General features: G+C 40.7%; 1 protein-coding gene across 1 annotated transcript in view; it reads left to right on the forward strand.

Annotated features, from left to right (window-relative positions):
• LOC111149195 (anthrax toxin receptor 2) overlaps positions 1-17,269 on the forward strand; it is a 147,238-nt gene that overhangs the window by 47,698 nt on the left and 82,271 nt on the right. Inside the window, exon 11 of the mRNA XM_022506140.1 lies at positions 6,109-6,187. Within this exon, the coding sequence (XP_022361848.1) occupies positions 6,109-6,187 (79 nt within the window). The remainder of the gene's footprint in view (positions 1-6,108; positions 6,188-17,269) is intronic.

Consider the following 17,269-nt stretch of genomic DNA (forward strand, 5'->3'; position numbering starts at 1 on the left):
TAGCAGTCTTCATATATTAGTTTATACATTTATTGAAATATCTCAAAATTATTTTATTCAGGAATCCTTTAACCGTTTTAAAGAAAATATCCTTAGACAAAACACTAATTTCCATATACACTTATCACTAGAAGTAGAATCTTTAAACTATTCACAAATATGAAGACTTAAAAGTAACTTTTAAAAAGGTCTGTGGACTATTTAATAGTAGCTCTCGATTTCAAAATACCTGAAGTCACCGCAGTTCTAATAACATTTTGGGTATTTGCCCGCTGGATTTTCAGGATGTGCAAATTGGAGGTAGATTATTTATTGCTTCTAGCAAATGTCTTTCACAATTTTATTTAATTTTTTCATCTTTGTTAATAGATCATAAAATGGCACTCTTTTGTTGGCTGTGCATAAAGTCAGCAGTAAGTGAATGCTTTGCCGATAGGCAACTGTGGATTGAAACGTCAACCGTATTTCACTGTGTATGGAATTTCTTAGTTCAGAGTAGCTCTGACATCTGGCACTGAGCTATTCTGTTTTGAAATTCTCCTGCATCTTTAAACATTAAATAAACTCTCTGTGACCATTAGGATTTACTGAGTTTTATTTACTTAATTATGTATCACAATACTATTTAATAATTTTTCATGTGGGATGAATTTAGTTTTATCACTGTGGAGTATCAGTGACATGAAATGCACTTAAAGCAGTCTTTTTGTTATGGTAAGTGGTTGAGGTTTCTTCTATCCTACCTTTTTTTTTCTTACATGAGCTCTAGACCCAATGTGGGCCTTGGACTCAGGACCCTGAGATCAAGAGTCATGTGCTCTGGGCACTGGACCAGCCAGGTGCCCCTATCCTTCTACTTTGAAAAAATATTCCAAGAATGGAACAAAGATTGGATTAAGATATTTGTAAGCATTCTAAACAATGTAGAACCAATTTACAGAAAAGAATGTGGGAAGTTGTCAGTTCTCAGCCTTCTTCTCTGCCCTTACCACCCCTGCATTATGGACTGTGGGCCAGTCCCGTCTCAGAAGTTTTCCTTTGTCTTTCATGATTTATATTCTCACCTCCCTGGCTGTTTCTCCTCAGGCTCCTCTTCTTAACTCAATTATCCATTAACTCAATTATCATTATGGTGAGATGCCTGACCATAAGTGCATCTTCTTTAAGGCTTCCTTTTCTTGATGAGGAGCTCCAGATGTCCAGACAAGATCTTTTCCTTAACTCTAAACCCACTATCCAAAGGTCCATTATCCAGATGTCTGCTGACTCACCTGGATTTTTCATGCGCACATTCAACTTGAAGTTCCCAAGATAAACGTATGTACTTCTCTTCAAACTCTCCATCTCCTGTGTTTCCCGCTCATACCACCTCACAGCAAGGTAGAAACTCTGGTCATCTTGAATGATTTCCTTCCTCCTTACCTTGTATATCCAATGAATGTCTAGTCGTTTTTATTCTAACTCCTCTATAACTCCCAATTTTCATTTTCACACCACCCTTAGTGCCACTATTTCAGTGCAATTTGACTTTGGTTCTTACCTGAAATACACCAAGATATTTGTAATTGGTCTTTCTACTGTAGAATTTACTGTTCCAATCCATGCCCTGCTCTGTAAGAATGGTATTTGTAAAACACAGTTCTGACCGTATTTCTACGTTATTTAAAAACTCTTAAGACAGATTCCAAGTGTCTAAACGATGGCCTTCTGGGTTTATCAGAGTCCTTCCCCACGCAGGCCGTGTATTCTGAGTCTCCCACTCGTTGCTGCCGCCATGTTGAATGGTTTTAGTTCCCTGACAGTTCTGTGCTCTTCTGACCTTCCAGCCCGTCGAGTAGCGCGCCTCCCTCTTGGATCCCTTTCTCATCTCTTTCCCTCGTCATCTCCTAATCATTCCTTAGGATTCGTCTTTGAGTGACTCCCTGCAGGAAACCTTCGTTGATGTCCCCACGGCAAAGCTGAGTAGTAGTGTCTCCCACCGCTGGGTCCTGTAGGAGCCCTGTGCTTCTTCCTGTTTTAGTAGTAACGCGCTCTGTTGCAGTTGTTGATGTGGCTCCCTTTCATTACGGTTTAGTACCGGGTTTGGTGTGTTACCGCAGCCTTGTTACCCGCACATCCTAGCTTGGTGTGTTGGAGGCAATTTACAAATAGTTGTTTAATTCACTTAAAATAGAATGATTGAGTGATCCAGTGACCTTACTGACAAACATTTATAAACTAATTTAGAGTGCAGTTTGAGGTTTGAGGTTTAAGCACACAACCTATGATGTTGGGTTTAATCAGATGATGTTTTGTAACAGGGAGGAAATTGAAAAATTTCTCTACAGCAGCCTGCATGATGTTTATTCACTAAGCAGCTGTTGGACAGTGTCTCTCTGTATTTTCCTACGGCTGTAAGTAGAACAGAAGTTCTTTAAGCGAAAAAGCGTGAGGTAATTATTTTATTGCTGCTCTGTATTCTTTGTATTATCTATGTATTTTTTAGCTTGGGTCTCAAAGATTTTATATGAAAAGCACCTTGTTATTTTAAATAATCTGTTAGAAAAATAATCAGGTGTGACAGTAATGTGGGAATACTGCTGTGTTCCAGCCACTGTGTCAAGTATTTTACATTTATTATTTTATCAAGCTCTCCTCCCCCAAACAACTCTGAAATAGGTTCAAGTATACCCATTTTACAGATGGAGGGATGCAAGGCTGAGAGTGTAGTCACTGGGCTTCAAACCCAGGACTCCTAACTCCTCAAGTCCTGGGCCAGATTTTAATTGATTCTTAGGATAAATAAAAACGAACTCTCCCCTCACTTCTCACTTCTCTATGGAATTAAATAAAGATGGCTTTCAAGCATTTTTATCCATAATAAAGTCTCTGTAACTGAAATTGTGTGGGTTCTACTGTTAGTAATACACTAACCAGAAGTAGGAATTCCATAGGAATGAGCAATCCATACGTACTAACACAACTGACATGAAATCTGATGGGAAACATTACATATATTGGAGTTTGGGGGTAACGAAAGGTCAGGGTATTAGGTTTGGATCAGAGGACAGGATGGATTTATCAATCTGTGTGCCCGCAAAAGAGAGGCGTAACTTTGGGCAAAGGTAGTTTTCATGGCATTGCCAGTTTTGTAAATTTAAATTATTTTTAAAAAGTTTTTCTAAAGAAACAACAACATTTAAAAGCAGAACTAACTTTAATAGTGTATTTTTCATGTTCTCTTAGTATCTAGTAAATACCATTCTAGTTAACCATGAGCAATATATGAATATGGTAAAAACTTGGGGGAGGGTTACTTCACTGTGGCCAATGAGAGAAATTTAAATGTAAGACTTTCATGTACTGATCAGGGATTAAGGACGTTTGGGGTAGAAGTAAAAGCGCTTTGACTACAGAGTCAGAGAAGTTCGATGTTTGGGCGGGTACCTTTGCAAGCCTGGGTTTCCTCACTTGGAAAGTGGAGGAGATGCTGCTGCCCAGCTCAGTGGGTCTTTGTGCGGGTTACATGAGATGAGTGTGGTGTGTGGGGGGCTCGTAGTAGGGACTCAGTAAATCCCGTCACTGTCGGTGCCGATGTTGATGACCGTGGTCAGCTCTCAAGAAGGGGAAGGTCACCTTGTTTCGGTTGAGTCCCCATTTCAGAAGAATCATCTGGGGCTTTCCATATCTGTGGAGACTTGACTCAGTTTTGTGACACTAACCACGTTTACTGAGATTCGGGAATAGTGCACAGTTGTTTCGATAGCCTACGAGGTCTCATCAGCACTCATCTCTACTAGGGGAAAGGGTGAATTTACTGTAGGGTGTAGCTTCTGTTCTTACTCCATTTGGATAAGCATGAACATCTTTTTTTTTTTTTTTTTTTCTTTTTCTCCATCCAGGAGTGTTAGAATGTTTAATGTTTCCTTCATTAATTAGAGAATGGCTTTATTTCTAGTGAATTCTAAGCACCAAATTATCAACAACTTCAGTCTTATCTACCGAACTCATAAAAATTGAATCAGTAATTTACTTGCAACAATCGTATATTATTGTGAATTAGATCCTCTTCCCCCAAACTAAAACCATGCCTACCATGTGATATGCTTTCTGGTACGTGTTTTGAAATAGAGGAATTGGAAACCAGGAGAGATTATTTTTGGATTCAACTATGCTTCATCTTCAAAAAGAAAGAAACAAACCAAGGCACTCGTTTCTGCAGAATAAGCACTTGGGTTGCAGTTTTCTTTCTTAAATAAACCGCTTGGCATTCTGTGGGGAACTAGTTCAAAAGTTCAAACAAGTTGATGTAAACATCTTAAGTCCTCATTCATCTCTGGAGATGCCTTAACTTTTTTTTTTTTTTTAAACAAAACATTTTGGAGGGAATAATTTATAAGACCTGTTTTTAATAGGAGTATTCCTGAATCTTGAAGAAGAGTTCAGCTCCACGTTCGCTAGGAGTGTCTTTCCTGACGGCTCTGTTCCTGTGTGACTCCAAACTAAATATAACATTGAGAAAAAACACATTAAGGATTTTGACTTCAGTAAGCCTGTGTGGTCTGATGGGGAGACTTCAAGATTAGTCAGAACCCTACCTCGCTTTACCACTTTAGGCAAGACAGTTAGCATTTCTGGGCCTTATGTCACCCATCTGCACAACTGTGGAACAACCACCTACGTTAAGGGCTCTTGTGAGGACTAAAGGAGATGATGTCCATGAAATGCTGAGGGGGGGGTCTTTGGCACGGAGCGGGACTAAATAATAAGTCTCGTCTCCCCTCCCTGGCATCATAATTGAAAATTTTACTGGTGGTTGGAGATTGTTTCTCTTTTATCATAACTCTCTGCAACTAGTAGTGTTTGGCTTTCAATTCAAGGGATAGAGAAGAAATCTTCTAAATATAACAAAATACAGCTCTTAATTCTTAGAATTTCGAATGTTTTGTGAGAGTGGGAGTATGACACTGTACAGAAGCTGGATTACCAGAACGTTACCTACCACTTTCTGCTTTAATGGGTGGGCAGCTTTGAAATGTTGGCACACTGATTATTATAGGATAATATACCATGTGAACTATTTTGGAAAAGGGCGGTTTCCTTCATGTTTAAAAATCTCCTTTTTTTTTTTTTTCTCTTTTGATATCTTGTTAGAGCTTTTTTTTCCTTGTTAGAGCTATTTAGTAAAAAAGTTACCAGGGGTGCTCGGATGGCTCAGTGGGTTAAGCATCCAGACTCTTGGTTTCAGCTCAGGTCATGATATCAGGGTCCTGAGATGGAGCCCCGCACTGGGCTCTGTGCTGGTATTGAGACTGCTTGAGATTCTTTCTCTCTCCCTCTCCTCTGCCCCCCTTCTCCAAAGCTTTGTGAGCACTTGTTCTCTCTCTCTCTTTCTCTCTGAAAAAATAAAAATAAAAAATAAAAAAAAGTTACCAATCCCTGACTGAGTGATCCCAAATAATTACTAGAATCTGAATTAATGAAATTTAGTTATTACTGTCTTATAATTTGAAATCATATTTCAAAAATAAGAGCAATATTCTAACTCTGATGTGTCTTAGCCATGAAAAAAAATTATCCTTTCTTCTTCTACCTTTGTCAAGATATTTTAATGCCCTGGGACCCTCCACAACAAATACCTACAAGTAAATTGCATTATCTTTTTTCTTCACTTTATTTCTCTTCTATTATTACTTTTTCTATATTTTACCCTTGAATGGGTTTTTTTAAAATTTCCTATTTTTTTGTTCATAATAATCTTACGATGATAGTAATATCTGAAGATTGGTAAAGAAACCTAAATAAGATGTAAGGGTTTTTTTTTTTTTTTTTTTTTTTCCTCTTCTTCTTTTTAGGTTTTTGTGAAAACAGTCTCAGCATTTCTCTTACGGAATTTTTTAAAGTTCCTACTTATGTTAATACTTCGATAGGAACATTTAGGTCATTTAAGGAATTTGCTTCTGGCTACTAAGTAAGGACTCGATGGAAGGAAGAAAAAAGCTGGGACAACTGATCAAAAGTAGACTTTCTTGATGGTTTTGAATCATATAAGGAAATAAAAATCTCCCACAATCCTCTGGTTTTTAATGTGTCTTTAATTATTGTTTTTTATTTTTCATTTTCTTTCAGAACTCTTGATGTTTCAGTGAGCTTTAATGGAGGAAAATCTGTCATCTCAAGCTCACTAATAGTCACAGCCACAGAATGTGTAAGTAAAAAGTTCGCATTAAGTTACGCTTTAAAAATGACTCCATTGGGAAATAATTATGGCTTGTCAGTGTTGTTGCGGGGTGTAGAAAGGAGGACGCAAACAGTGACGGGAGACCGCCACAAGGAGATGCTGCATAGAATTTATTTTAGATTGCTTCTTTTTTCTCTTTAGCCTCATTAAAACGATATTTTAAGACAGTATAACGTTTATTTTGATACTTATAAGATTCAAAAGTCATTTAAAAATCAAAATAAGGAAGGAGAATAATGTTCAAATGAAGCATTTTCCATGAAACATTAAATGTCAAAATGGAATAATTTTTTTTATGTTATGAAGGTTGAATTATTGTGCCTAAGACATTGATTATGTTTTTGAAATTATTGATGAAATTAATGATGGCCTCACATTTTGTCTATTTTAAATGTTGGTGCTTTCTAATATGAGTAAGTAATCTGATTTTGATAGCTTGATATATCTTAGTTTGGAAATCTATTTTAGTTGGGATGATTGATTTGTAGTACCTAAGATGCGGTCATTTAGAATGTAAACTTCATTGTTAAGACAGTGTTTTTCTTGTAGTTAATTTTTGGGGCTCATGGAAAGTTTTGATATTTGATTGTTGAACATGAAAACAGAAAGCGCTAAAGGGAATGAGTACATGGCTATTATTTTTATGAGTATATTATCTCTGCAAAAAAGACATTAATCAAAGCAAGCAAAAACCCTAAATTCTTGCCTTTTGAAAAACCAAAATTACAAACCTAAACATTTTCTCCTATCTTATGGTTTCATGGCTTTATATTCTGATCTTTAAATCAGAGAGACATCCTTCCTTCAAGAAACAACATAACTCAGTATCATCTGTATAGGGACAGTTGTTCTCTCTTTGTAAGAAAACATTGCAAGGAAAACAAATATCCATATGGCCCCTTGGGCCACTATGGAATTTTCTGGATTACTCTTTATCAATACCTGTCTGTGTTTCAAAAATGCTAAGTTTTTTTTCCCCTCTTTTTATCTGTAATTCATGTTGCAATTTGCAGGTTTTCTGGTCTTTCAGGATGTGGTTGGGATTACAAACTTTTTGTGGTTATGTTGCTTCTCAGTGTTTAGATCACTGAAATGGCATTCTCACTCTGTCCTTCCTCTTACTCTGCACCGCTAGCCATCTTTTTTAACCTGTCTTGCATGCAAGCCGGAAAATAAGTGTTTGTATCCCATAACCACGCACAGTTTTGGTGTGCAGGGATGCTGAGGTTAAGTGACTCATTTGGAATTTACAAAACACTGTACTTTTACAGAAGTCTTCCTCGGCCTTTCCGGTTCTCAGGAGAGCCCATTGTGAGTCAAGTTTGTTTGAGAGTAAGGTGGTTTTAAAAAAGGTGACATGGGTTGTGTCAGACATGGAGAGAATGAAAGGGCAAGTTGTAATATTAAGTAAGGGGCCAAAGTAATTTTCTTGAAAAGGTGAGATTTGAGTAAAGACTTGAGGAAGGTGAGGGAGTGAGCCCTGACGACCACCTGAGGGAAGAGAGTTTACGCAGCAGGAGCAGCTAGAACAAGGCTAAGGAGGTGCCATACCTGACAAGTGTAAAGGAAGGCAACGGGGCCACAGGGCTGGAGTGGAGGTAGCTGGGGAGAGCCAGAGTCTCGAGATGAGTGGCGGGAGGAGCACAGATCATGTCGGGTTTTCTAAGCCATTTTAAGGCCTTGAGTTTTTCTTCTGAGGGAAATGGGGAACCATTGGAAGGTGACATGATATGACTTAATACTTCGAAAAGATCATTCTGGCTACTATATAAAAATAGGCTTCACATGAGGGCCAGATGGCTTTTAAGAAATCTGGAGACCACATCCTTGGCTATTCCAGTAATCTAGGAGAGGGGAGGATGTCTTCACTGAGGAGTCAGCAGTGGAGATGATAAGACGTGATTGGATTCAAACACATTTGAGTACAGGGGGAGCACGTGGGATGTGTAGACAGATTAGATGTGGGTGTGAGAGAAGGACATTAAAGATAGTTCTGGACTTTTCACCTGAGCAGCTACAAGGATGAGTTGCCGTCAGGTAGAGCAGTGTTTAGAAGAAGACGAAGACTTCTGTTTTGGAAATGTTGAGTGAGGGATGTCTCTGTAGCCATCTCCATGGAAGTATCATAAAAGCAGTTGTTGAATATACAAGTCTGGAATTCTAGAGGACTGGGTTGGAGATACACATTTGAGAGTTGTGTAGAGTGAAGTAATCAATGAAATTCCACGTGATTTTTACTGGAAAAAAAAAAGGAAAAAAGAAAGTGGCTTTTCTGAGCTTAAAGCAGAAGGGAAAGAGTACCAAAGAAAGTCATTTTTTGTTTGTTTGTTTTTTAATTGGAGAATAGTTAACATAGTTTTATTACTTTCTGGTGTACAACATAGTGATTTGATATTCATGTACATTTTGAAATGGTAACCACAAAAGTACTTATCATCTGTCCCTATACAGAGTTGTTACAATATTGTTGACCATGTTGACTATGTTCCTTGTGCTATGCATTACTTCTCTGTGTTTCATTTATTTTATAACTGGAAGATTGTACTTCTTAATCCCCTTCACCAATTTCATCCCTCCCTTCTGGCAACCACCAGTTTGTTTTTGAGAAAGGTTTTGTATTCTTGGAGGAGTCAGGATAAGCTCAGTCCTGAAAAGACAGCAGGACCTAGGCAAGAAGAGAGGAGGGGAAAGCAGATTACAGATAAAGAGAAAATGAAATTGAGAGTAGATATATTTGATTGGAGTGAAAATGGTGGGATGGAAGCTTGAAAATAGAAAATTTAGACTGGATTATCAATAGCCTAAAGAAAGAGAACAACCCGATGGAGTTAAAATGTCCTTTGGGGTGCTGGGGTAGCACAGTCGGTTGGGCGACCAAGTCTTGGTTTTGGCTCAGGTGGTGGTCTCCAGGTCATGGGGTTGATTGAGCCCCACACTGGGCTCTGCACTCAGCAGGGAGTCAACTTAAGACACTCTTCCTTTGTGCTTGTACTCTCACTCTCAACTAAATGGATAAATCTTTGAAAAAAAATAAAGTATCCTTTGATTGAAGAAAGGATCACAGTAATAATTTGGCGGGTCTGTCCTTCTTTCCGTCCTTTCTCTCTCTCTCTCTCTTTTTTTTTTTTTTTTTTTTTGGTGTCTCTCCTTCTCTTTCTTCCATGAAGTGAGAGAAATATGTAGTGATAAAGAAGACCTTCTTCACAGCTATTACAGGGCCCCCTGGCTTGAGCATGCTACTCTTATGCCAGGGCTGTGCGTTGGAGCCCCATGTTGGATGTAGAGATTACTGAAAAAAGAAAATCTTAAAATCTATTACAACAGGGGAGAGAGATTGAACTCAAGACAGCCGGGACAAGGGGTGGAGGGAGTTGCAGGCCACTTGTGTACGCTACTGGGCTTTACCTAAAAGAAAAGTAAACTTTCTCATATTTTCCTGATAAGAAGTGGTGTTAAAACTTGGAGCTAGGCACCCATGACGTTAGGCCCCTGCCCTTCCACAGAGACTGAGATGGGGCACCATTTTGTTTGGTGATTACATTTCAAAGTGGTAGCTCTCAGGTTGGGGTCTCAGGACCCACAAAACTGGAAAGAGACTAAAATTGATATAAATTCCAAAGAGACAGAGAAAGATTTTGCAATTAGAAGTTTTCTAAAGCAGATTCTCTTAAAAAAAGGGAGATGAGGGACCTATTGCCAGGAAGAAATCTGTCTAAAGTTTAATCAGGCTGAGGGAAAGTGTAAGTCCATCTTGGTCCAGAGAATAAGTGAAGTGAGTAAATGGGAAGATCAGGACACTTACCATGTAAAGGAGCCAGAGGGAAATGGGATTCCCATATGAAAAGAAGGCAGCATTAGGAGGTGAAGGAGAAAAGGTCAGAGGTCACAGTGACTTTGATGCTTTGGTTCAGATTGATGATTTATAGCCTTCTGTGTGAATTTTATTATTCCAGTAGTTATTACAAGATAATACTGTAGTTCACTTTATTGCACTAATAATCATAGTGTAATTCATTTTCCCCATTAGAATTAGCCATTATTGTGTATTCAAACTCAAATACCTCTAGTGTGTGGTAGTAATGTTATCATTTTATAGCTATGGAAAGTGAGACGCACCTGCCGATGTGTGTCTTAAATCTCTATTCAAGGTAGAATAGGATAGTGGGCAACATTATAAATGCCCAGGCATCGTGTTAAGTGCTGTTCAGTCTGTCGGGCACATTCGGGTAGGACGAGATGCAGGTCCTAGTATCACTCATTGTAGGAGGATGCCTTTGGCTTTCACAGGCGTTGGAAATCCCAACAAAATAAAACACCACTGCTTTGGCAATTGACGAATCCTTGTGGAAATCCCACAAATAAAGAAGCCCTTCTCGTGCTCAAGGAGCATCAGGCTCAGTTCTGCTGAGGCCCTTACGTCACTGAGCTGCAATTTCCTGTTTACTTCTGGGCTTTTCTCAGCAGTTTCGAGATGTTGACAGCAGGGCCTGGGCCTTGCTCTTTGCCCTTCTCCCAGTGTTTGGTCCCGCCCGACACAGGGCCTGTGCTCCAAAGTGATTTGTTAAATGAATGAATGAAAGTAGCTGTATACCTAGTTTAAAAGTGGGGAAGTGAAGGATTAGATTTAAGAGACTTAAGATGAGAGCCTGAGAAGGGCTTATATCTAGACAGTGATTTCCCTTCATCTGTCTTGAAAGATCTCCTCAATGTGTCTCTGCTTAAAAAAACCAGTGAAAGATATCTTTCCTTTTTCCCTTGGAACTACTGTTCTCCGGACTCTTCTGACATAACCGTATCCAGAATATGTTTTGTGAGCATGTCTTACGTGCCAGGCACCGTGCTAAGCCTGCAGTACCCGTGCCAAGCACTTTATGACTTCATTAAACATGGACAACTCAAGAGGAGGCTATTCCTGTCCCTTAATTTTGCAGGTGAGGACCAGAGAGCCGCCTCCCATCCCTAGTGCACATTTAGGCGAACACGTTAGAAGGTGCTTCTTCTGTGGGGTAGACCAGCTCTCAGCAGGGTGCCTGGCTTGGTGTGACCGCACATGGGCTCACTGCAGCCCTCCCTGCCCCTGAGAGGGGGGCTTGCAGCCTGGGGGCCCTGGAGGTTCACGTACCCGCTCAGTGTCACGGTCAAGTAAATGCTCGGATCGAGAACGGAACCCGAGGCCATACCCCCCGCCCCGCCCCCAGCCTGAGCTTTTGGGCAATCTGCCATTTGTAACCAGGGCCTGATTTCATTTATACAAACACAGGTTGGCGGTTTGTTTCTGTAAGAGGTCGACCCTATCTCAGGGTTTGAGGGCCGCACGGCTTCCATCACAGCTGCTCCCCTCTGCCGTCGTAGCTCGAAGGCGCCTGTAGCGTCGCGTGTGCGGTGTGTGTGGTTGCATCCGACAAAGCCGTGTGCCCCGGAATTTGCATTTTATGTAACATCGTCTTCCTTTGATTTTTTCAGCTATGTAGTAACATAAAAAAAAAATCTTAGCTTGCCAGGGGTCTTAGGAAACAGATGAGCTGATTTGGCCTTTGGGACATAGTCTGCTAATTCCTGGTAGGGAATCTTCCAAGAGAATCCAGAACATCATCAGCGTTCTGGGACTACTTTTTCTCCCCCTAACTCTAAATCTATAGGAGAAAAAAAATTATGGGGACCCGTTTCCCCTTTCCCACATCTGTCTTTTTCGATTGCGGCTCTGTAATTAATTATTTTCTAGGTAGGTTATGGCAGTTCTTGACATTTTTTTGAGTGATTCTTCTTTCCCATAGTTACGTGAGTTTTGAAAGTTGTGAGTGATTGCTTTTTCTCACAGTTATTTTGCAAGGACTGTAGTGGCTGGTTTGTTTTTATACGTATGTGATTGTCTTGGCTAGAATTTCTGTTGCATGGGCAGGGTGAAGTTTCTGATTAGAAAGCTTGCTTGTAATGAAGGAAAGGAAATTAGATGCAGACCAGGTTCAAAAACTTCTTGTATCCAGGATGACTGCAGACCAGACTCTCTGCACCCTAACGTCAGGCTCAGGCTCTGGTATGTCCTCAGTTAAGCCTTAAAAGAGTTTTGGCTTCATAGCTTGAACCATCATCTGGGTAGTAATTCTCACACTGGACTCCCCAGCTGACTTGCACAACCAACTCCTCAGAGACATCTGAGAATGCCATTTTTTCAAAACTATGGTTACAAAGATTCAGTCCAACAAATGGCCAATTGAAAGGTCATCCAACAAACAGACACTAATCCGTTGTAACAGATGGCCAGTTCTCTCTGTATTAAAAAGAACTACCATTTTTCAGAAATTTGTGTTTCAGACCTTCTCTTTAGCTCCTTCAGGTGCCACCAAGTCCCCTCAAACGCTGTGTTTCAGCCACCGTTGTCTTTCTCTTGTCCTTATAAGAGGTCACTAATTCTGCCCCATTTTCTTGCTGGGCTGACTGGCTTCCTTTCCTTTCCTTTCCTTTCCTTTCCTTTCCTTTCCTTTCCTTTCCTTCCCTTCCCTTCCCTTCCCTTCCCTTCCTTCCTTCCTTTCTTTCTCTTTTTTAAAGATTTTATTTACTTATTTATTTGAGAGAGAGACAGAGATAGCAACGGAGATAGCAAGAGAGAACACAAGTAGGGAGGAGAGGGAGAAGCAGTCTCCCTGCTGAGCAGGGAGCCCGATGTGGGACTCGATCCCAGGACCCCAGGATCATGACCCCGAGTGCAGACGCCCAGATGACTGAGCCACCCAGGTACCCCTCCCTGGGCTCCCTTACTTCCTCAGAGCCCCTGACCAGGTTATTTGCCTTCCACTTCCCCACATCTGTGGTCATTCGCTCAGGGTTTGTCCCTCCAGCTAACCCGTGGGCTTCGCGAGGACTCGTCCAACTTTGTAACTGTGGCACCTGCTCACCGCCTGGGATTGATGACACAGCTCCGTGTGCGATCGTGGCTGGTTTCATTCGCTCTTACGTCTGCAGACTGCAGCCTGCTGTCCACTCACAGGGCTGAAGTCTATGTGTTTGACCTTTCCTCAATTTGTTTATAAAGCTACGTGAACAATGAGGTGATTTCCCTTTCAAGATTGAAGCCTTTCATGGTCTGATAATGGGTCTGGCCAATGAAAACAAGGGAACCAGGAAAACCTGAATTTGAATCCAGTTAACTGAGCTCATGTCTGGGCCTGGGGGCATCCAGGGACGGCTCTGATGCTGACCCCACAGTTGCGATGCATGACATTCTTAGCTTCCTCTGCCCTGTTTTCCATCACACTTAGCTAAAATACGATAAGGATTAGGTCCGCAGGTCTTTAGATAAAGTGTGCATTCTTTTTTTAAAAAAATTTTATTGAAGATGAACCTTTGGAGTCAGTTGATGTCATAATATTGCCATAATAAATGTTTATTTCCATCTGGATGTGCTTAATATTTTATTAATGTTCCTAACAGAGTCATTGTTTTGGAGAAAAAAACAAGAATTTTAACTGCCTGTCATGGCGAGCCCATCTTCTTTACATTCTGTCAATGCGATATCTGAATTTCCGGCTAATGACACATCCATAGAAAGAAAGAAAAAAAATGTAACCACTACATTGTTAGCAGATTGATATCCTCTAGTTGCTAGTTCCTATTTCTGAGCACAGCGTTTGAATTCTAAGAAAGGAGGAAATGAAGTGTTCGTAGAACCTTTTTGAAAACCATATTGTAGAGACAGTACATTTCCATGAGTGCTGTGACCAGGTCCTAATGTGGGAAAGGACTGGTAGGGATTGCTGTATTCATTCTGTACATAAACAGATTGGGGGTATCTCCTTGAAGAGGTAGGATCCTGAATTTATGCATTTGACAGCTTTTCTCCCATAGGATATCACACTTTCCTATGTATTTCTTTAATGTTCTTATACCATCATCTTCCTCTTTGCCTAGATTTTGGAGCCAAGCTTAATCAAGGCTGTGGAGAGTCACGTGATTTGTGCATGACTGTTTAGAATTCTGTGTAGAAAGATACCCTTTGAGTACTTCTTAAGTGGCCTGATGTATGTTCTGAATTGTTTTCTTAGGTTTTAAGGACATAGAATTTAGATATTTGCCTGGAAAATTTCTGCAAAGTATTGACATTCTGTCTCTGTTTCTCTTTCTCTCCCTCTCTCTCTCTCTCACACACACACATACACACACTCGAGTTTCTGTGAACCAGACATTAATTTAGATATTTAAGATACATTAATAATAAAATGTTGAGCTCATATTTTCATTCTACCAAGCTCCACGACAAGAGGTTGCCACATGAATCCTTGTCTTTTTATTTCTTTTCTCTTGAGTTAATTCTTTATGGTGAATATCATGTAATAGCCTCTTTTGGTGCCTTAAGGATGGTCAGATAGTGAATGGTAGAACTCAGTGAAGACAGTGTGTGTGTGCAAGTTTCCATAGTTATTCTTGTCTTCTGGAAGATGAGGTAAATAAAATGACCAGAGATTCTAAGTGGTAATACTTGGGTGGTGGCTGTTTTGGTGACTTTTTAGCCTCACACCAGCTGCACAAATACCTGTGTGTTTGTTTCCTCTTCCGTTCTGATGCAAAATCAGAATCAAAGGATGGCTTTAATTGTTCATGTGGAGTTGATGCTTCATCTCTGGAAAGTAATGAATGTTTGATGATCTATGCTGTCCTGAGAATTCGTTATTTTTTTAAATTTTTTATTTATTTTAGAAAAGATTTTATTTATTTATTTGATAGAGACAGACACAGTGAGAGAGGGAACACAAGCAGGGGAAGTGGGAGAGAGAGAAGCAGGCCTCCCACTGAGCAGGGAGCCCGATGAGGGGCTCCATCCCAGGACCCTGGGGTCATGACCTGAGCCGAAGGCAGATTAGCTTAATGACTGAGCCACCCAGGTGCCCTGAGAATTAGTTATTTTAAAAGTAGATTTATTGAAACTGAAAGGCTGCTAGTAATTGCTGTCTACAAAAATGGGGTTGTTTTGGGTTGGTTTCCATGTTGCTATGTGCTCATCTTTTTTTTTCCTTCCATTGTGATAAGAACAGATGATACAGGGAAAGGATACACATGTCAAGATTTTTCTGATAAGCTGAACCGAGTGTGTTTTGCCAGCACTTCCTCGCCTTGTCTTCTGAGAACTACCTTCTCTTCTGTTCTCAATTGTTTACATGTAACTGTTTACATAAAGATTCTTATCTCTTTTTGTGCATCTGCCATTGTGTATTGCCTTTAATTTGTTTTTTTAAAAAGATTTATTTATTTATTTATTTTAGTGGGAGAGGAGCAAAGGGAGTGAGAGTCTTATGCAGACTCTGCACTGAGCTCGGAGCCCCAGGGGTTCGATCTTACCACCCTGAGGTCATGACCTGAGCCAAAACTGAGGGAGTCTGGCCCTTACCCAGCGGCCCCCCCAGGTGCCTCATACTGCACTTGAAATTCCGTTACTGAAGGTTCTGACTGGATGCTACTAGCACTATTACTTAAACATTGGGAAATCTCTCAGCCTTGATCAGTCCCAGCCCTTCTCAGTGTGGACTCTAGGCAATCCTAGATTTACGGGATATTGAAAGTGTTATGAGGAGAAAGATGGTTCTGTGCTGATGGGAGCTGAACTGCTTTACTGCAAAGCCGCTCAGAGCTTTTTAAGTGTGTTAATATGAACAATGATTTTCTGAAAGAGCTAGCATGGTAATGGCTTTTCCACAAAGAGTTTCATGCTATGGGAACCACTGGCTTTCTTATTTTATGGATTAGAAAACAGAGGCTCCAAGAAATTAAACAATTGACTTAAAGTTAAACCTCTAGACCAATACTTTTAATACGGTGCCATTCTAAGATGGATACTGGTGCCCCCCACACACACACCTTGCCACCCGTCTCTCTCTGTCCGCTCTTGGGATAAAAGTGACTCTTACCCTGACCTCTGGGCTTTGTTTTGTTTTCTCTTTTTAATTTAAATTCAATTATCGAACATTACATCAAAAACTACTGTTTTGTTCTGTATTTTAAAGATTTTATTTATTTGAGAGAGGGAGCGCGAGCAGGGGGAGCTGCTGAGGGAGAGGGAGAAGCAGACTCCTGACTGAGCAGGAAGCCCAATGGGGGGCTGGTTCTGGGACCTTGAGATCATGGCCTGATCCGAAGTCAGATGCTTAACCCACTGAGCCACCCAGACACCCCTGGGCATATATTCTTTCTTGTTTTGAATGACAGGAAATGTATCTCTGAAAATGCCCATGAAGTCCCAAAGAGAGAATATATTGATTTATTTACAGGTTTTTTTCCCCTGCATTCATTCCTTTAAAGGAAAACAAAGAAATAAAACAAGGAAAGAAATAAAACAAAGAAAAAAAAAATACACACACACAAAACAAAACATTATTATTGGGGATACTAGAGAGTGGGGTTTGGGAGAGACACCTTGTGCCCTGGGGAATTTTATCCCCACACCAAAAATTCCATAGGTACCAGTCTTTGCATTTGTGCATTTTGCAGGCCTCTTTCTTTGGAGTTCATTCTCTTAGTGAATCATTTTAAATGCCAAGCATGGTGTTCACATTGGTAAGTAGGTTGGACAGAGCCCCATGACTTGCTAGAGCTCACAGTAAAGAGTGACAGAAAAGAGAAATTAAAGAAATAATCACAGTGTATCAGAAGTAAACAAACAATGTGTGATCAGTGCTCAAGACTGCAGAGAACCATGAACGGTACAGTGAAGAGGAGGATTCCCTAGGCAGAGGCTCAGAGAAGACGTCCTGGGGGAGTGGCTTAAGGCAAGCCATGTAGGGTGACTAGGTGGAGGTGACAGGAGGGGGTTGGGGGGTAGGGCCCAGAGCAGGTTCCTTAGGGCCGGAAGTGAGAGGACACCAGTGCGGTTCTTGAGAGGGTAGTTCCCGAGCTTCCAGGAGAAGTCCTCTGAGGTGCGAATGCTTGAGGTCGCTTTATTACACTGATGCAACAAGAACCGCCGCTGCTGGGACCCCCGGGCGGCTCAGTCCGTTAAGCGTTTGCCTTCGGCTCAGGTCGTGATGATCCCAGGGTTCTAGGATTGAGCCCCACACATCAGGC

This window comes from Enhydra lutris, unplaced genomic scaffold, assembly GCF_002288905.1.
Source record: "Enhydra lutris kenyoni isolate GAN:26980312 unplaced genomic scaffold, ASM228890v2 scaffoldscaffold21, whole genome shotgun sequence".
NCBI lineage: Eukaryota > Metazoa > Chordata > Mammalia > Carnivora > Mustelidae > Enhydra > Enhydra lutris.